The 21,835-nt window shown below is 35.7% G+C and overlaps 1 protein-coding gene across 1 annotated transcript in view; it reads right to left on the reverse strand.

The window, feature by feature from the left end:
* Nucleotides 1–21,835, reverse strand: part of MMP16 (matrix metallopeptidase 16) — a 175,847-nt gene that overhangs the window by 61,608 nt on the left and 92,404 nt on the right. The window contains exon 4 of the mRNA XM_015618492.3: nucleotides 14,398–14,702. Coding sequence (XP_015473978.1) covers nucleotides 14,398–14,702 — 305 coding nt within the window. The remainder of the gene's footprint in view (nucleotides 1–14,397; nucleotides 14,703–21,835) is intronic.

Below are 21,835 nucleotides of genomic sequence, written 5' to 3' on the forward strand. Positions count from 1 at the left end.
ATATTTTATAGACAGAATCAGAGGTACAGTTTGTTATATAAAAACTCTGTACTAATTACACTGTCTATAATTTAGAATACCTACACCCATATGTGCATATTTTTTATAAACTATTCTATTTTAAAAAGATTAACAGATTAGTGTGAAATTTAAAATTGCTTGCTTGAAATTTGACAAGGGTACATTACTAGAGAGCAAGGCTGTCTTCAGGTGACTCAGATCATTGATGAGATATGATGACAACATTTGAGTTCAGTGGCCTGTGAGTCCGTCCTGGCAGTGCTTTACTGTTTCTGCATAATTTGTGCATAATTTAGAAGTCAGGAGCCCACTTTCTTTTGTAACACATATCAGCCTGTACTTTAAAAGGCAAAGACATGCAAAAGACAAGAATTTCTGACTTACTACTTAGATCTGTTACCAACCACATTCTACAACTTTTAGTAAATTGCTTGAAATGGGTGGAATTAATTACTTTAGGTATTCTTAAATTTCTTTCTAAAATAAGCATGGATATAAGAATATTTTCACTTTTTCTCACAGTTTCAGTTACTAGTACTGAAAAAATTTGCAAATCATTCTGACTAGTGAATCAATACCAACTTCCCTAAAGAGAGACAAGTAAAGCAGCTAGAGATGGTCCTAGGGGAGCTAGACAAGACATGAGAGCTTGCTTTAATGTGATGGTATGTGTTGCTTCTGAAAATATATAATGCTTATGGCTTTATTTCACGCTTTGAGGAAACCCTGCTGTGACAGGAAACCTAGCAAACTAAACAAACTCCTACATTTATGTTGAATCTCTAGCTTCTGGGATCAGTGGGATTCAGGTCCACTACTGAATTTGTGCATTATTCTCAAATAATGCACAAATTCAGTAGAATGAAAATGGCATTATTCTCAAATGCCATTTTCATTCTACTAGTAATAAAGGCACATTGATTAACAAAATGAAAAAAATAATTTTGGGTGTTTTCATGGTTGTCTTTAGACAATAACTATCTTAAATAAATTTGAATTTTTATGGAATTTCACATTTTGCTAGGAAAGTTCTTCATATTACAAATGCTGCGAATATTGAAACAGCCTTACCTATTTATACTCTTTACTGTCTTTTCTTTATTTCTGTTTTTATTTTTTAGTGGGAAAAATAAACTAGAGAAGTATTTAAAACTGCTTTCTGAAGGCTGTGAAAATAAACACATGCTGGGATTGAAGATTTGGATATGTACATGAGAAGAGCATGTATCACACAGTTCTCATCTACCCTCAATGGTCTGGTTGCTCTGGGTCATTCATGTGTAGGAAATGTACATCTTTCTACCACTCCTAAGTGGCACTTTGGGTGAAAATGCAAGAAAACCTTAATTGTGCATGAGGCTGCACTAAAACTGAACCCTTGTTTTGACAAAAAAAAAACAGGGTAGGGTTTGTCTCTAAGCCACTCAACTAAAGTGCAGATTTGTTAACACAGTGGCTTCTTTTGTTTTATTTTTCATTTACCCCTATGTTCTGTGTGTTCTCCTATGAAGAAATATTTGTAAATGCTAGGAGGAAGGTCAAAGTCATACTGCAAATATTCACAAGAGATGTAATCTGTCATGGGGCAGAAATCACAGAAGCATTGAATGGTTTGGGTTGGAAGGGACCTTGAAGACCATTCAGTTCCAACCCTCCTGCCATGGGTAGGGACACCTTCCATTAGACCAGGTTGCTCAGAGCCCCATCCAGCCTGGCCTTAAACACTTCCAGGGATAGGGCATCCACAGCTCCTCTGGGCAACCTGTTCTAGCATCTCACCACCTTTTAGAAATCTCAAAGAGTCCTAGAGATCACTGAAATTCCCACAACAGAGTACACACAGAATTTAATTTATGTGTAAATCTTGTATTGGTTAAATATTTGTTGGATAAATTTTTTACCCTGTACCAGTAAACTACTGAGAGTAATTATAATAGCCTTTAAATTAGCTCACATTAAACCCACCAAAACCAGGTATTATTATTAGTGTACCACTGCATCTTAACACAGACACAGGAATTTGAGAGTTTTTAAACAGTGACATCCTAGTGGTTTGCACATATATATAAAGTTGTAATATGAACAATTCTTCCTTCACTGTTACTTTGCTTTTTATAATTTACATTAAGGAAAAAAAAGTCAAGATGGATTTGTCCATGGTTTGGGTCTTTTTCATTAAACTGGTGATAAAAAAGAAATGGAAATTTTGAATCCTAATTGGCAAAGTGATTAGAAGAAAAAAATCATTAAAAGTTCTCTGATCTGGAAAGAAGACAAGTTTTCTAAGAAGTCTGCAGACTTCAAAGGGAAACCTGATCCAAGTGTGCATCATATTTTAGAGACAACTTCAAACTGCGGATCGTGTATACAGAGAAACTGACAGAAAGACAAATCTGCTACTTAGGTCTTACTTTGTTAATATTTACTCATATGAAATGCTCTGATCTATTGGAGAATCTGCTGCTAAGATCCTAGGATTCTATATCCATACAGCTGTATGCTCCCCTAGCTAGAGGGACCACTGTAAACCTCTCTAGAACTCGGGGAATACGGTCAGTTCACACTAGTGACTCCTGGCACTTGCTGGCGTGGAGATGACTGAGCCCCTCCATCATGGCAGATTACAGAGGGCAGAGAAAAGGGTGCTGGAGGGGACAAGATGGTCAGGCAGCCACTCCTGGGCCTCCCAGCAGAAGGAAGACTATGCAAGAATTTGCTTAGAGAGGAAAATGAAGGCAGGAGTTCACTGCCCCCAGTAAAGTCCAGGAGAGACTGGAGATTAGAATGTCTGCCCTGCCCTGTCGGCCCAGGGCAGAAATCAATCCTAGCACTTCCCCTTCTCTGAGTTAGGAGCTCAGCAGGACCCCAGCCTGGGGCAACAGCAGCTGGCCCTGGCAGAAAGAAGGAACAGTGCCAGAGGTTCCAGGTTTGTGTCTCTCAGACCAGAGCTTCCCACTGGGAAAGCAGAGATCTGAACACAGAGTCATTGAGGCCATGATTTTCCACAGCTGCTGTGCTGCATCCCACACTCAGGAAGGTTGTAACCACATCTCTGCACCTCTGAAAGCCACTATGGCCAGCCCTGCCACAAGTGACCATTAAAAACAAGAAACAGCTAAGGAACAACTGTTGATTATATATGTATTTTAGTTGCTAACTCTTCCTCAAGCTCGGGCCCTACTACTTTTGCTGCTTCTGCAAGCATTAATTCCATGTCACTACTGGATCCTGAATACTCAGTGGTAATCCCATTTCCTCATACTAACATAGTATCAGTTTCTAAACTGCATCACAAGGTACTCTGTATGTTCCTAGAAACCGGAAACTGAAAGTACGTTTACACATTACCACACTACCAGCTATGCATTCAGAATTTCAGAAGTGCAACCCACTTGTGAATTATGACATTCAGACCAGCACAAGTGTTTGTCCTGCTGTAACGAGAGGGGCAATGAACAGCCTATGCCTGCAACTGACCTTTCTGACTGCTATACTGAACTGATCCCAAAACAGCCATCTCTGGGGCTGAGACAGACTTCTTCTGACCCCAGTTGGTGCTGCTGTTTTCAAGTTCTTGTCACTACAGTTTTCCTGTAATCTGAAATGGCACAATTCAACATCACTAGTGGAAGTTATCTAGGTACTCAGCACTGTGTCCAGTTCTGGCCTCTCAGTTCAGGAAGGACATCAAGACGCTTGAGCGCGTCCAGAGGATGCAGAGAGGCTGGTGAGGGGCTGGGAACACAAACCCTGTGAGGAACAGCTGAGGGAGCTGGGGTTGTTCAGCCTGGAGAAAAGGAGACCCAGAGGGTGACCTTATCACCCTCTACAACTTCCTGAGAGGTCACTGTGGTCAGGTGGGGGTCGGTGTCTTTCTCCAGGCAGCAGCTGACAGAGCAAGAGGACACAGTCTTAAGCTGTGCCAAGGGAAATATAGGTTGGATATTAGGGAAAAGTTCTTCAGGGAAAGAGTAATAAAATACTGGAATGGTTTGCCTGGGGAGGTGGTGGAGTCACCATCCCTGGATGTGTTTAAAAAAAAGACTGGATGTGGCACTCAGTGCCATGGTTTAGTTGAGGTGTTAGGGCATGGGTTGGACTTGATGATCTTGAAGGTCTCTTCCAACCTATTCTGTGATTCTGTGTAACATTTGTAATGCCTCTACCTGCACCTCTCACAGCAAGAGATGAGAAACAGGTACTTCAGAACATGATTCATCTAGTTTGTTTTAGACACCTACTTCAGGATGCAACAAACCATACCCAGGAAGGCAATATATCTCTCCTATAACTCTAAAGGGACTCCATGAGATTAACTCAGATACAAACATCAACATATGGTCAGATTAATTCCACCCCCTCTAGTCTTCTGGCTTTTGACTTAGGTCTTTTCTTTTAAGTCACTGGCAAAACATTAATTATAGAAGTACAGGATATGGACTTAAGTGATATATGTACAAACTCAAGAAGTACTTATCATAGGCTGACTTGAAAGAGAGACTTAAACCTTAAAGAAAACCCAAAACAACCAAACAAAAATATTTTGCACAAAAAAAAATGTTGCTCTTTCAAATAACTGGGTTTTTTTATTATTTTTTTTTTTATTTCATCTTTTAGGAAAACCTAATATTTTAGCTGTATATATTTCCAGATATTGATGTTACCTGTTCAGCATTTTTTGGAACCCAAACAGTTAGGAAGAAGTCTAAATATAGATTAAAACCATTTTGGCCTAAAGAACATATTGTTTGCGCATTTTGAAGTGAAGAATTGTCAGGAAAAGCACAAATTAGATTTGAGAACATTTTTTTGTAGAAAATCTTTCATTAGTTAATGATATACATTTCTTAAAATTCAGATATAGTGTTATATTTTAGGGTTATCTATAGCTTCCTACTTTTTCAATATCCATTACACTTTTGCTTAATAAATAAATATGTAATTAAATATGTAATTACTGTAAAATTCTTGTCTCATTCTCTCAGGAAACCATGACAACACCCATATTAATTGGCAACACGATTTTTCAGACTCTGTTTGCCCCTAAAAAGGCAGGAGAAATGAGATGGCAATGCAGTAATAATACTCTATAGAGCATCTTTGGTATTTCCTAAATCTGCTATCTTGAACAAAAAGTCTCCATTCAGTGGCCCTAGCAATAAATAGAGACTTGAGGAACCCTGAATCACATGGGAGTTGGAATGCTAAGCCTGATCCCTGCTTTAAATGACTGAAATGTCACTTTCTGTCTCAAGGCAGAATTTTAGGTTCATAGATAATGCCTCTTTCCTAAATTACCACTACTAGGAGACCAGACTGAAAAGAAAAATAAATAATTTCAAGCCATTCATTCATTAGCTGATTTTTTAGTTGCAAACTGTTTTCTACTTATTTGAAATAACAAAGGGAATTTTCTCTCCTTTTTTTATTTTTATTTTTTTTTTATTTTGAACTCAACATGTTTGAGATATGGCTTTTCACAAGCTCTCCATAGCACATAATCTTTCAAGAACCTGAAATTCAGTCTCTGGTGTGAAATCTCATAGCTCATAAGGCAGTTCCTCTATTATTAGCACTACTATTAGTTGGTATCATGCATTTTAAAGAAATATTGCCTTTCGGTAGGCCGATGGAAAACACTTATGAAATGCATAGAAAATAAGAAAAAACATCACCAGAACATATTATTTTTTTTTCTTTTTTCTCCATTCTCTAAAACTGTCTGAAACATGTAAGAATTATATGAAGCTCTCTCAGATTCAGTACACAAAGTCTGCTAAGCTTCTTTCTAAAAGGAGGAAAGATTAAGGTAGGAGTATTTATTTGTTTATTAGTTGTATATGTAGTGTTAAGGGAGTCTTTTGTATGTGAGAGGTTGTGAGGTCATAAAAAAAGTCATGAAGAGTCTGGCCCACATTTTATGCTTGGACTCATTTAAAATAAATCCATTTGCCTGAACAAAAATGGCTTCCCAGTGTGTTTTTCTCATATACTGCAGGGGGAAAATGAGAAAGATAAAAAGAAAGAATGAAGCCAAAAGCTCCAACACTGTTAGTTTCAACTTACTAACCAGTTCAACAAACATTTTTCAAGTAAATTTCACATTTTTTCAACTAAATTTTCCCATTAAACTCAGTTCTCCTAATATACTTATATGAGGGTCTGCTTAAATGAATCCATTTTGGTAGATAAACTTGACTTCATTGTTGCTTAAACAGTTGTTCGAAACAACAACATTATTGATTTTATTTTTTTTTTTAAAAAAAGGCAGGTTTTTTTTTCAGTGATTGTAGGTGCAAATGCTGCCAAAATTGTCTGCAAGGACCCATGCTGCCTTTCAGCTAGATGTTTCCTTGGCAGCAAAGTCGATGTAACAGACAATGTGAACTTTCCTCATTTATTTCCATGCAAAGTCAGCCAGATCCGCTTTAACACTTTTCATTAGCGGTTAAAGATAGGCTGGCTGATCACAAACTAAGGCAGATGGCAAAGGCAAGCAAGTCAGTTCTGCTGGCCCTGGTATTGTGGGAAATAACCTCCAGTTGCAGTCTGAATGGTTAGCTGAATTTGCAACTTCCCTAACTACTCCACAAAGGATTGCAATGATCTGTGTTTACCCACACCACGATGGAAGCAATATGCAATTTGGTGGCTTGAGCTGTGCTGCCTTTTTGGTTTGCAACCTGCATCAGGACGGTCTCTGGCAATTAAGCTACACTTAAGTATCACCTTGCTTCTACAGACGTGAAAAGCATGATGTAAGATGTGCATCTTAGTCTACGATCCCACTGCTTTAATTAAGAATATCACCAAGCTAATTCTCTTAGCATATTCCTCAGCCTCTCTTTCAGTTTTCATAATAGGGCATATAGAAATGCTAGGCCAAGAAGGAATCTGAGAGTAAGATATTACACACTGAGAGCCCCTGGGATGTATTAAAAGCATCTAGTCAAACACACATCTAGAACATGGGTCTGGATTCATCCACAAAACTGCTTTCACTGACTGCCAGTTTTAAACAGATTTCTCTTTTAACAACATGCAAATGAAGTGCTTTCCTCAAAGACTAAAGGGTGTTCCATGAGAGCAAAATCCCCCCCAAAAATTATAAAAATGAGGTCAGTACTTTGCCAACAGTTAACATTTTCCATCATCTGGCTTCCAGCCAGTAGATGGGGTCCAGCAGACAGATCCTCTTCTATCTGCATAGTCCTATGTCCAAAGACTGAGTCCTCACAAGAAGCCAGGGCCATTTATGATTTTTTAAAATAATTTCCCTTCTCTTCAATAGCTGAAAGGGATCTTTCTGCTCTCTAGTGCAGCTTTGATACCATGATAATATTTCCAAGGATAGATTTTATGCATCAGACACTGGATATCTGAGAGTTAAGATTTTAGGTACAGTCTTGGAGTGACTGGATATGGAACAGGTGCACATCAACAAGTATAAACCAGGAAGATTTGGGAAGTTTGAGGACACAGGATGTTCTATCAGCACAAAATGCACTTACTGATAAAGGAAAGACTGGTTTCTTTTTAAATACTGAAAATGTTGTGGTTTAGTGACAGAAAGTATTAATTGTGTTAATTGATTCCTGAATCAAATTGGATTTCAGGGAAAATGATGAAATTGAAAGAATCAATCGTTATTCAATATGCCTGCAACTTGCAAAGCTTTTTGAAATATTATCCTGGCATCTTCATCATTGTGTAATATTATAAATGCAATAGTTGGGTTTTGTCATCTTTTATAATATTGCTAATTCTCTCATTTTGCACTCAAATAGTTTCAATTTAAAATAGAAGTTATACTTCCTTAACCTTACAATTATATATAAACAAGACTGCAATTCAATAGTCTCAGTCTCTTTATCCTGCAAACAAGATTTGACAGAGGCCCATAAAATATGAATGGAATAGATAAAATTATTAGAAAATTACTTCCTTACAATATGAGCATCCATCTGTCTGAAAAAAATCAGAAAGAAGTAGCATTTCACATCTGCTTAAACTATAGGACATATTGTCACAGGATGTTGTGGATACCAAATGCTTACATGAGTTCAAAAAGAGATTACACCGATTAATGAAAGGAAATCCCTCATAGGCTACTAAACACAAAAATATGGCCTGTGCCTCAGAAATTCAATGAGCCACAGATTACTGGAAGCTAAGAGGGAATATGCTGGGGTTTTACTGCCATATGTTTACCCTCCTCTTATTCTCTTCTTTAGGTATCTGTTAATAGCTGTTAACTGGAGATAGGATATTTTGTAGGATAACCTTTGATCTGAACCTGCTTTTGCAATTCTCTGTTTACAAGCACATACTTAAGTACTATAAAATAAAAAAATCTAATAAGATATTAATCTTTTACATAGTTACCCTAGTGGAGAACTAGAAAATAAATAAGCATGTGACAACTGGAAGGTCACACTGCTTGGTAGCAGATCAAGTTTGATGTTGATAATTGCTTATTAAAAAACATACATAATCAATTAAGAGCACTATGCTTTATGAAATTAAAGCCATGTTAACATTGTAATACAGAGCTTCCTTTGATCTGAAATGCTTGGCTTCCTTTATACCAAGCCACAGCATGAGCACTGTTCAAGACACAGAGCTCCCTTAGGAGATGGTTTTCACAACTCCACTGGTTCACATTTCCAACAGCATATATCTCCTGCACTGTGTCAACCACACTGGCAGCCAAAAGAAATTTACTACGAGTTGATCTATGCAGTTCAGAGATCAGGATTTTCATAAATTTTTCTTGGCTGCCAGCACAGTGCCCACAGCAGAATCTACGCACTAACTGGAGTCCAAGTACATTACACAAGACACTGCATTTGCATCAGGTCCAAGAAGCTTTTACTTGGCAATCTACAAACAGCGTGGTACAAAGTGACAGGTTTCTTTGCTTGTTTTCTTGTTATTGCCTGCAAACTTGAATAATTATTTGAATGCTGGAGACTTAACAAAAAAATAAACAAAACTGAATTATTGAATTTTTAAGCTTCTTTTCCCAAAGCCGGAGCTTTATGTATACACAAGTTACAGACATCCCACATATATGTAAGTATTCTGCAGTAATATTCTCCTTACATGTCACTGTACACTAAAATCATCTATTACTTCTGTAAGGGAGTTCCACTTATTATTTATCATATGTTCTTTGATGGAATAACTATTTTCTGCAGAACTTCAGTATGGTACACTATCTACCTTGGTAAATTTGTTACAGAGGTAAAAAATAATGTATTTTAGTTTGACTTCTATTTCTTTTGCTGATATGAAGATAACGGTATCAAATTACCACTACTGATCTGTGTTTATCTACACTTAGTTTTTGCCAAATATTTTCTGCTGCTGGAAGACACAGTTCTGTGGCCACATTTTATCCAGGAACTGGTACATTACATATCATGTCTAATGTGCTTGAAAACTAAGCTCCAAGAAATCCTTGTTTTCCCCAAGCACTTCTAAATCTTGCCCTTTTTTAAAAAGCTGCATTTGTGCAAGTAGGTCAATCTTAAATTAATCTAGTTAAAAGTAGTGCACTCTCAATTTAAACTGGTTTAACACTCCCTTAAATAGATTTAGATGCATTCAGTAACTTCCCAGAAAAAATAACTGCTTTAAAAAAGGTTTAAACTGCCTTAAGTACATGTAGACAGACAAATGTGAAATCAATTTTGATAAACCAGTGCAATAAGGCTAATAAGATGCCCCTTTCAGTTTTAGTACAGAAAGACAGAACATAAGGCAGGATTTTTCTTCAAGCTACTATAAAACTTACAGAGACAGTACCTATCCCAGATGCTCTCTGGCAGTGACTTTGAATTTCATCACAGTCAACTGAAATATTTCCATTGAAGAAAATACTTTGAAAAAGATTTTTTTGGAGGGTTTTGACAGTACAATATCTCCAAAGTACTGCCACTCCTAGGAAGAAGTCATTGTCCCTTTCTGAGTTAACATACATCATTCATTGTCCATAAATTTTTAATTTAAAAACAAGGAGGAGATATATATCACCTAAATGGATTAGAGTAATGGGAACAAGGAAATCTCTCCCTAGTGTCAAGACTGTTATATTCAGATTTCTTCCTCTTTATTTTTTTCCTAATTTCTTATTCTTTTTTTTCTTTTTCTTTTTTTTTTTTTTTTGGTTTACAATTCTTAAGTTCAAAAGAAAATAAGGATTAAAATCTTTCCCTAATAAGTGCTGATTTTTCTGATACCTACTGAGGCAACATGATTTCCATCTCCTTTTTACATCTTTAAGTGTACATATTGTGAAACATTCTCCTGTAAAACCCTATCCATTTTGATTTGCTGCTCTTGAACAGTGCTGCTTCTTCTGCTGTACTTGCTAAGCACTACCAGCACAACCTGAGTTTTAACTGAGGCTGCCTAGGAGCACAAGACAACTCATAAGGTGCATGAAGAAACCATCCTTCTCCAAATTATTTAAAATCTAAAGCTCTTATCTCACCTGAAGCTGAGATAGGCAGATCATAAAGGAAATGGAGTCTACTGTAAGTGAAACAGCCTACTCCCATGGGAACTTGAAAAGTAGCTGTGCTAAATGGGAAACTAGAAGATGAGAGCTGGCTGAAGGAAAACTACAGTCCAATAAACACACTTTGTATAAAGTATTGACAGAACAGCATTTCCTTTCCTTTCTAAAATAAATAAAAGGAAAACAAACAACAAAAAAAGAGTGCATAATATTTTATCTTCCAGTATCTCCCTCATTCCCTGGCAAAAGAAATTCTGTCCTTGTTTCCTCTGCTTCCCTGTGATGCTGTGTATTGTCCTTCTTTCTGGCAACATTTCTAGGATCACCTGCAGCACCATGGATGGAAATTCAGAGGAAAGACCTCCACAGCTCAGCTGGAGCTGAGGTACCAGCTGTACTCTGCTTACAGGGTATTATGAAAGCACAGGAATATATCCTTGTAGAAAGCCTGCAAGTGTAAAATTGTGTGACAGGAGGTTTTTTCCTGAGCGACGGGCCCATTAGTCTTTACTCCTACAAAAGCCTCATTCATTCTTCAGGATGAGGGAGGAGTCAAAGCATGGATCTGTTAGCAGAACATGATTGATAAGATAAAATGCCGATGAAGTGAGAACAAAGGAAAGCAGCAAAGCACTGTGCAGATGATGTATTTCTACTGCAACTGTCCTTGGAGTCTGGAGTATTATTAAACCAAAGTAAATACAAGAAAATCGACCAAACATGACAAGAAAAAAAAACAAAACACCAAATCAACCAAACCCTGATGTATGAAGACACTGCAATTAAGTAGTCAGAATAAATTGCTGTAGTAATTAACTATACTCAGAATACTGATTTTGTATATGATTCCTTATTTGGAATGAAAATTACTTTAAAAATGATAACAGTTTATGAAAGCATTTCATTAACTTGCCTGTCTTTTCTGAGGTAGATGGCATATAAACTGTTTTCATTAGAACAGTACAAAAACAATGAGGCTAGGACTTTCAAAAGGACCTCATTTTCGCAATCTTGCTGCTAAGTAAACAAGTTGCTTTGTGTTTTTGAATTTCTCTGGGATACTGGAATAGGAACCAGAGAAAATCAGCCCCTTGGGGTGAGAGATAGTTTAAAAATAAAAATAAATCATCAAATCTTTTTCCCATTCTGCCGGATTTCAAATAATGCTACAAGAAGGTGACTATCCACTATTGGAGCAGTGAATCTTAAAATTGACACTCGCCTGGGAAAAATTACTCATAGCTGAGATCAGATATATGTTTTTCAATCTTCTGCTTTTCAGTGTTCTAAGACTCAGCTCAAAATGATAGGAAGCCCAAGAGAGCTGTAGGTCTTTCTTTCCTGCCAATCCCAAATGGTATGCTTGTCTTTTTCCCCCTGGGAATTTTTCCCAGGCAAAAAAAAAAACAAAACCCAAAACAAAAAACCAAACCAAACAACAACAAACAAACAAAACAACCCCCCAAAAAACCCAAAACAAACAAACAAACAACCCAAACCTGCATGATCCTCCAGGATTCCTAAACAGAAGCTAATCAGTAAGACAGTGAGGAAAACCTTGCCTACCTGATAGCTAAGTCACCAATCAGACAAACAGCTGCCCTGCATTTTCAGATGAAATGCACATATATTGGTCTTTCTAGGGTTACAATAATAGAGGAGTTTTCTCTGGTCAACAACTATGACTTATGGTTCCCACCATTTCAACAATGAAACTAACAGTTGCCAAAACTCTTCAGAGAACTTGCATTGGTAAGATACTTTTATTAATTATCATGTATTTTTAAAAAATCTTCCATCTTTTACTGTGAATATTCCATTTTATCAGGAAAATGTGTCCTTTGAAAAGTATACATGAGCATACCAAAGTACATGAGTTATTAAATTTGCAGCAAAAATTTCCAATGATAACTTTCAAACCTTCATGATATAGATAGTAAACCTTTTCATTATAAAAGTTCAAGGTTCTAAGATACATAAAAGCACAGTTTTAGTGATAGCATCAATTTACTTTCCCTTGATTTTTTTATCAAAATATTCATTAATACAAGTAATAGCTTTTGAAAGCTGCTCTACAAAACTCAACTTTAAAAGCCATATAAAGAAATGTGCGCCATTTTGCACTATGAAAATTGTTTAAGTTAAAGGAGAATGAGAAAGCCAGAAGTTTGTTCACTTTCAAACATGGTGTGGAACTGCTCCAAAAGAGTGAAACAAATTAAACTGACATCCTGACTTCAGTGTACACATGCCTGTAGATTTTCCTGAATGCTTGAAACAACAGCTCCAAAACCACTGAACATGATGTGCAGTGTTGGTCTTCAACCAACATAAAACCCCAGACACATAAAATCACCTTCATTTGCTGTCACAGTGCTGTGACTATGTACTATTACACAGTCATACTGTTGCATGTACTATCACTAGTACATACATACAGACTATGGATGATTATTGCATAGAGGACTCCCAGCAGTGCTCCTTTGAGATAGAAGTGCGATGAGGGCAAATATGAGCTGTGCAATGCCACAGTTTTTGCTCCAGTAAGAATCCAGGGCTTGTTTCACAAGAAAGAAGTCTCCTGATCCCATTGCACAACTGAGGGCATTCACAGTGCCAAGCACAGTTCTTGCTTCAACTGACTGGCACAGCAGAAGTATTGCAACAATAGAATAGTCAAAACACCATACTTATACTCCTAAAATGCCAAATTAAGGTTTTGTTGCAGACTCCAAATGCTGTTACATAAAAAGCTCTGAATTTTACTTGGGGATCTCAGATGAGAAGGGGAAAGAAAAAAAGATTAGATAAAGCCTCTCATTCACAAATTTAGTGTAACATTGAAATACAACAGCTCTGCACTTCTTGTCATCTCTATCATCTTTTGTATGACAGAAACATCCTATTTGTGCACCTGTGCATCTCCTTTTGTGTATCATTGTTTGCTGAAGAGATGTCTCAAACTCCATGGAACTGGCTTAGAGAGATTTACCAGGATAACTGAAGCTGCTTGGAAACAAAACCTGTCACAGCATCAAACACAGAATATGTCTACAGAAAATCCTTTCTTTGCTACTGTTTTGACAAGATGCAAAGTTAGACTTAGCTTTAAATTAGCATTCCCAGATATGGCAGTAATTTAGTCACATCACCTTAGAGCTTGGCAATGGCCAGATTTTATTTGTGAAGAATAAAGGGTATATTCAGTCTTTATTTGGTAAATTTTAGGTGTGTCAACTGCACTATGCAGTCATTTATTTAACTATGAGGAATGTACTGCTTAAGTAAATTGGACATGTTATAATCAACAATTCCAAAAGACATTCAAATGTTTTTGGGAAACACCAATTCTGCTCTTGGAACGGCATCTTAAAGATTTGCCTTTAAATGCTGGCACTGCATCATCATAGATACAAACTGAAGATTAGGTTTTATGTACTTTGGTATCCACAGAATTGGATAATAGCTGGAGTAATTCTTAACCTCTCTTATATCACTGTTTAGGAATATTCCACATTTTTCCTAAATCTAAATAAGTTTGATGTGTCAAAAAATGCAAAACTAAAGTTTAGGTGAGTATTAACCAGTACAATGTTTGAATGGTCATGAAGTTTCCTAAGAAGAATTCAATGTTTTTCAAGCAAAACATGTTTTCATAATGTATTACATTCAGACAGATACTTTTCTGCCTTGGATTCAAACAGACCAATCAATCAAATATATTTCTAAAGTAATGTTAACCAAGGAAAGCAAACCACCTGACTTTAGGAACAGGGTAAGATGGAAGTAGTTCTGTTAGCTGAAAATTCATGCCACTTATCTATTTTGTTTAAAATAAAATCTTCTCTTACCATCATGATTGGGATTTCCCAAGGTCCATGGCTCATCTGAGTCGAAATGAGTGTCTCCCCCAATTCCTGGGCCAGGAAAATATGCATGAGCTAAAAATCCTCCCTCCCCATCAAAGGGAGAACTGTCTCCATGAAAACCTGATGCAAAAATGATAGTAATATCCACGTCTCTCTTGCCATTTTCTAATTCAATGTAAGGAACTTCTTCAAATGTTAGAGGAGTTACATTCTGCCACACATCGAAGGCACGGCGAATGGCTTTACGAGTTTCAGCATCACCTACTTTTGGAGTGACGTTCTTTATGCTGAAATAAACAGAGAAACATTACACAGATTAAATTTAACAGAGTGGTAAATGACACTGCTAATAACCACTTCCCCCTAATTATTACAAGCACTGTGTTTTTAATAAAACATGCTAGCCTGGCATTTTAAGAAGAGTTTTTTCAAACGAGCTGGTGCAAAATTATGGTGTCAATCTGTACAGCCCTTTAAGATAGAATTTATTATGATAGCTAGCTTACTCCCAGCAGTAGAAAAAAACCCCACATTATATTTAGAAGATTAAGAATATATTAAAATGAAAAATTCCTAACAGTGGGATAACCAGATTAATCAACCACTGACTGTTTGCCTCCTGGACCACAATTAGAATCCATCACAGCTAAAGAATGTTGTGTTCTTTCTGATCAAAAGAAAAACGTTTTTAGTTGAATTAAATTTTTACTTATTAGTGAGTTCATTAACAAAAGCAGAACTCCATACTGTGACCACCAAGCAGTAATCACAAAGCCCTGTTGCATTTGCAACTGGAAAAATTCCGTATCAGAAACAAAGCCTTTTGACTTTAGTACAGGCTAATATGTCCTTTTATCATCTGATTACATCTGTAAATCTTCCATAAAACTGTAGAAGCCAAGAGAGAAATCATTTTATATTAGACAATTACGTGCTAACTCAAGAATATGTATTTAAACAGAAATTTCAGTCTCCACTACTTCAAGTGACACATACAGGAAAAAGACAAAAACCTTGAGAACTGTAGTTTGCTCTCATAGTTAGTAAATTATCATGAAATCATCTTTGAAAAAAATCTTTCTTTGTTTTCATTATTGAATTCAAGAAAAGAATGTCAATAATCAATTTCAGACCTATCCAATTTTCTGCATCATTTCCACTCGATTCATATAGGCAACAAAAACTCTATTAGGTTTGTGTCTGCTCTGAAACTGCTGCAATCAGATTCTCTTTGTTCCTTTGACATGTGCTTGACTGAATGTCCAGCACAATTTTCAAAAATTGCATAGTTTTAGAGTACATGTAATATTTTTGTCAGTTTACACAGCATGGCACATTAAAAGAGAACAAATATACTTTCATGAATAAACCTCAAAAGATTGATTTTTTTGGTACATTAAATGTGCTTGATTATATGGTATTTATGTTTTTATAAATGGGAACAAATCCTTCAAGTGTGATTTTATAGATTTTATTTCATATATACATTTTGTCCATAGCTTCAGGTAGAAAACATAAAGTTTCCTATATGGACTTCCACTCAAAAAGATTTCACTGTATTGAGTCCAATAGTGCTGTCTAACCAAAGTATAATTTTTTAGCTGGTATGCATGTTCCAAAGAAATACCAACATGAAGTATAAGATAATACATTGCAGACAATTCACTGCTTTCCTGGATCTTTTGTTCCAAAGGTAATTTAACCAATCAATTCACACTTCTGTCGATTCTATTATTTGCCTGGCTTATATTATTGGTTCTTGTTCTGCCTTTCTCTCTCACATACATGAGCTTCAAAACTTTTCCCCTTATACAAAGATATTAAAAGACATTTCTGCACTGCAAAGTCATTACCTTTTTGTTTTCTCTAAGAAATTAAAATTTTTAAATCTATAAATCTCTGGTTATAAGACATTTTCTCCAGTATATTGAATATTTTCTGTGATTTTTATTAAACTCAACCCAATTTTTTAATGTTCTTTTAAAACTGGCTTTGTCAGAACTATAAAGTACTGCAGTACTGATCTTGCTGTCAGAGAGAAAATGTCCTCTGATCTGTAGGCATGACCTTACTCTACATAATGTAAATGTCATGTGATTTAAAGTGGTTTCTATGATGCCCTTTCATAATTATTTGCTCATCAGTCATTTTATGATCAGTGTTGCATTGCTTTCTCTGTGATAAAAAAATATTGGACACACTGGACCAACAATCAGCCCTCGCAGAACCCCTCTCTGAAAGCTCCCACCTTTGAGAATTAGGTATTTTTTGAGATGCTTTAATTAGCAAGTTCATAAATTACTGTCTGTGCTCCCTGAGAAAGTATAGCATTTTGGAACCTGTCCTATGACACTAAATCAAAAACACTTCACAATGGCACACTTCCACTACCAAAAACTTCCCTGATGCTATGCTAAGAACATCCCTTGCAAAGCTGGCAGATGTGCTCTTAGTCCTGCTGTGCTCCCCCTAAGGCACGTGTACTGCCTGAAGCTGAGCTCTTTGAAGGATTAGAGCCTCTGTTATTTGCCATGTATAAAGAATATGGCAAATGAACCAACAGGCTCTCATAGAAAACAGAGCATGGCTAGAAAAAGTGCAGAAAAACTGAAATACTGATATAGAAAAAGTTCATCTGAAATATACAGCTTGGGCTTTGTTTGGTTTTGGGTTTTTTGTTGTTGTTAGTTGGGTTTTTTTGGTTTTGCTTCTTTCTTTGGGTATTTTTTTGGGTGTTTGGTTTGTTTGGTTTTCTTTTTTGTATTTAGGAATCTTAGTAATTGGTCAAAGTCCCCCTTTGGTCTTAAGTAAACAGAACAAAAGAAGGGTCTTCTGCTATTATATGTGAAATGAAGAAATGGATTAAAATAGATTGGAATTTTGTATTGATGATAAATTGTGCAATTGGACTAAAAGGGTTTGACTCAAACATTAAAACTTATCATTTTATATTTTCTTGTTTTTTCAGCACATTGAATTGAGTTTTAATCAGATTAAAAATGACAAACTGAGCCACTGGGCTAGTTTCACACTTGCAAGCTAGAGTAGACTACCTTTTACAGCAGACATTTTCCATGGCATTCAGCTATTGACTTTTGAAATAGCATCCTACATCTCCAGATTCATTGTTAACTTTTTTTAAAGCACACTTTCTGTATTAAAACTAGAGAAATTTCTGGCTTCCAAACCAAGATTGGAGTGGGCAAGATTATACAGAAAAGTGTAACTTAAAGAGAAATTACACAAATCATCAGTTATTCCTATACAAAAGTATTTACAAAAGACTATTGTCCAATTTTAATGTGTAAAACACAATCCAGGTTCAACACTGAAAGAGCAAATACCAACACTGTGCAACACAAACATTGAAATTGTCTTGCTGGGAACTTTGCTCAAAATCATTCACCAGTGCAGATATCTGAAACCCAAGTTATGTTACATTTCTTTCATGCTGTTTATCATACAACCTCCAAGGGGGAAGTACAGTAAAATCACTTCATAAAGACAGTCTATCAATTGCCAGAGATACTAGGACTCATCTTTTAAAAGTCTTCAGTTTAGACCTGTGATTGCAATAGCAAATAAAGTCTCATATAAGCCCTTTCTTATTACATTTAGATCTACATCTTATATCCAGGAATCACCTGAAACAGTAAAAAAAAAGAGGAATTTGGTATCTTACACTCAACATGTGCAGATAATGGAGATCAAATAGAAATAAGTGTAGGATGTGACAACTCAGAATCACTCTGATTGCAAGGTGAAAGCATAGCAAGACAAAGGCCTTCATAATAAAAATACGTCTTTTTTCTAAGTATTGCTTTCTTAGTCTGCTATCTAGTGATCATTTCACAGCAAAGAAGCTCAAATAAGAGAAAGATCCAAAGCTGACCTTGACCAGATTGGCAGTACAAAGAGGTTGAAGATCCTGTAATTACTAAACAAAAGGCAATCTATAATATGAAATATTTATTTTCATGTTTTACAAACAAATAAACTAAGTGACACTTTTTATAAATTTTGAAAGCTGTTATTTTTAGACTGCAACAGCCATGTATCAATTGATTATGCTTTTTTTTGGTGGTTATTATTGCTGGTTTTGTATGATTTTCAACCTGATAGTTGCTTCAAGCATTATAACTTTAAAATACATGTCTTCCACAAGAATGATTAGATTTTATCACTGATATGCACTTTTCACATTGATTTACTATTTCCACAGCTGTCTGAAGAGTCCTGTTTTGAGAGTGTTATTGTATAATCCTGAGTCTATTGATTTCAGAAAAGCTTTGGGTTTTCCTTCCCTTCCCACTCCTTTCCCAAAATATCCTAAAAGAAAAATTATCCATGTTTCACTGACATATTTTTGGCTGGATCAGCTTCAGGAGCCTTGCAAGATTGTCAGGATATACCTCACTTGACTGTGTAAAATCAGTAATCTGAAATTTAAATAGATGAAAGAGCAGGAATTTAAATTGAGGAAGTAAAAAGATACAGTCAGTAATCTGTTTGAAGTAAGCTGGTTACAGATCTGCGCTTGAGATGAAATTGTTCAGGTAAAACGAATTGGAACATACATTAAATTTGCCTAAGTTGTTGACATAACCTTTTTACTGTCATTGATGTAAATCAAACCTAAACTGAACCAAAATTTTGGAGGCTTGCTTGTTGTTTTGGTGGAGAGTTTTTTGTTTGTTTGTTTGGGTTTGTTTGCTTATTTTTTGATTTTGTTTTTATTTTTCTTTTTTTTTTGTGTGTGTTTTTTGTTTCTCTAGGGGGGACTTTGGTTTTGTCTGCTTGTTTTGTTTTTGGTTTTTTTTGTTTCTTTTTTGTTTGGTTGGTTGGTTTTTAATCACACTGTAACTTTTATTGAAAGTAATAAATTACCTCTGGCCAAAAACATATTTCACTTTGGGCCATCATTGCTCTAGAAATCACAGAAGAGATTGCTTCACTAATCTCCCACTGACGTGAGGTCTTTTAGCTCCAACTTCTTTTCAGCTTCATTTGCTAACTCTTTGTAGATATAGACTAAGAGTGCTATCTTTGTTCATACAGCTCTTGCTCATGTTGATTAATCCTAAACCAGAACTGTTGCTTTTGATTTTCTGTGGGTTTGATTTTCAACCTACTGCTGCCATGATTGAAAGAACTTATTATTATCTTGCCTCTTCATTTTCAGGGATAACATTCTCCTCAACATTCATTAAAAGAAGATGAAATGTGAAAGACATGAGATTTCCGAGACAAAAACCCAAGATTAGCAAAATACTTGACTGATAAATGTTTTTATAGGAAAGCTATTTTAAGAGATCTGATGTCATAATATACTACTAGGTAATCTAAAATCAACAAAATGAAACATAAACATGGAATATGTTCTAAATATTACTTTGTAGTAATACACTCAAAAATATTTTTGCTGCTGTGAATCAGCAGCACTTTCCAAGTTTTTTCTTAATCCACTGTTTCCTTACTTATTAGTGTGGATATCCAATATCCAAGAAAAAATTATTTCTCCATATTCTACACAATATGGACCATCCAGACTATAGGAATTGCACAGTCTATTGCTAACAGGCCAGAGAAGAGTTTTCATTGCCTACTGAAGCTCCCAGCTAGCATTCACTCATTCATTTACCTGAACAGCATCTAGTTAGAATCTAGGATATATCTAACTTGTAAAAGGAAAATGACAATTATCTAGGGCTTGACCCATTGTCAACTGAATTCAAGAAAAATACTAAATTATTTGTAGTGGGTTTGGGATGGAGCTATTGCCTATCTAGAGCTGTTTCCTGCACCAATTAAATGATAACATATTGCTGAACAATTGAATTTGGTTTTTTCCTTACTTAAGAAAGAAAAAATTAATCAGAACATCTTTTAAATTATCATTTTATTTTAAGCCATTACAAGTTCTAAGTTATGGCTATAATTCAAGGCAAACCTTTTATTTTTACAGAACATTGTCCAATTTTACTTGCAAAAGTATTTCACAGATGGAATAATCTGGGCAATTGAGAAATGACTGACTGCTGGAGCTCAGATTATGAATAGTATGCAAAGAATTCTGATGAGGAGGGGTTCATATTCAATGATTCTCTGTTTAAAATTGACAGATAAACATTTATATTCTATTTTTACAAAACAGATAGCTTTATTGATTCACATTGTTGCTCCTTCTTTAAAGTACTGGATTATTTACTTTCCTAGCAAAAGAGAAGGTGACTATATTTTTGAGAATCATATGTGCCTTCAAATGTACCCCTTAATTTTTTTAAAAAAAACTTAAATAATTTTTAAAAATCCTTTCATAGCCTTCTTAAATTTCTTCTCTGATTCTGTACAATGTTCAGAGATGGCTGTGTAACCTGACACAGCCTGAAATACTAAGGAAAGATTAAGACTATATCATTTAGATCTCTGTAGCTTTTTCCGTAATGGAGCCGTAATTCTCTTGTACTCTAGATGTTCTCTTTCACCCCTACACTCTTCTGGCTGGTAAAAAGCTTCAAATACTTACTTTTTGTTTTGCTCTTTGTAAAAGGCACGTTAGTCTATAACATGTGTACTAATAATGGTCACAAGGTTTATCAGCATAAACTATACCAGGCAGAAAAATACTGTGAACTGGGTAGTTCATCAGAAACAGGAATTCTAACAAACATCACACATCAGTTCAAATGAGAAGAAAGCTGCATTCCCTGAGGGAGAGCAAGCATAATTAATGCAGCAGATTGTCCATTCCATGCTGATGTTCCCAGTGCTGGAAATCTGTATTTTGGTTCTGTCTGTAAACATATTTCTTTCTAAGAATAAATATCACCTAACCCCAAAATTTCATCTGTTACTGAAAGGCCATAATAAATGTAATATGGGGCCAAAAAAATACATTATTAATGTATCTTCTAATTATAATTGTACTTTCAAGTTGCTTCATTGAAACTTTTCTTGATATTTTGCAGAACTGTTTCAGGTGGAAAAATTACATGTTGAAAAAAGTTCCAGGGCAAGGGAGGGTGGGGAACTTGCTTTTGGGAGCATTTGTTATGGGGTTTTGGTTTTGCTTTCCAGAAAATTGTAAGATGTATTACACAGTGAAATGAAGGAGAAATTGCTCTTTCTGTGGCGGAATTACTAAACTTAGCAGGCACACTTCAGGATGCAAGGTTCGACTGGCCAGGAAGGCACAGAATGCACCTGGAAATCTGAAGGTTATAAAGAGACTGAGGAGTGGCATAGAGAAAAATTGAGCAGATAAATGACACTAGAGATATGACAAAAATTTTAAGGAACAAAGCAGGTTAAAATGTCATTCATTTAACATGCTATAAGCCTGTAAGCAGGGAATTGGTGAAAAGTGTGAAAAGAACCTTAGTTCTTTCTTTTTGGTCTTTATTTGCTTTGGGTTATTTTC

This window comes from Parus major, chromosome 2 (assembly GCF_001522545.3).
Source record: "Parus major isolate Abel chromosome 2, Parus_major1.1, whole genome shotgun sequence".
Taxonomy (NCBI): Eukaryota; Metazoa; Chordata; class Aves; order Passeriformes; family Paridae; genus Parus; species Parus major.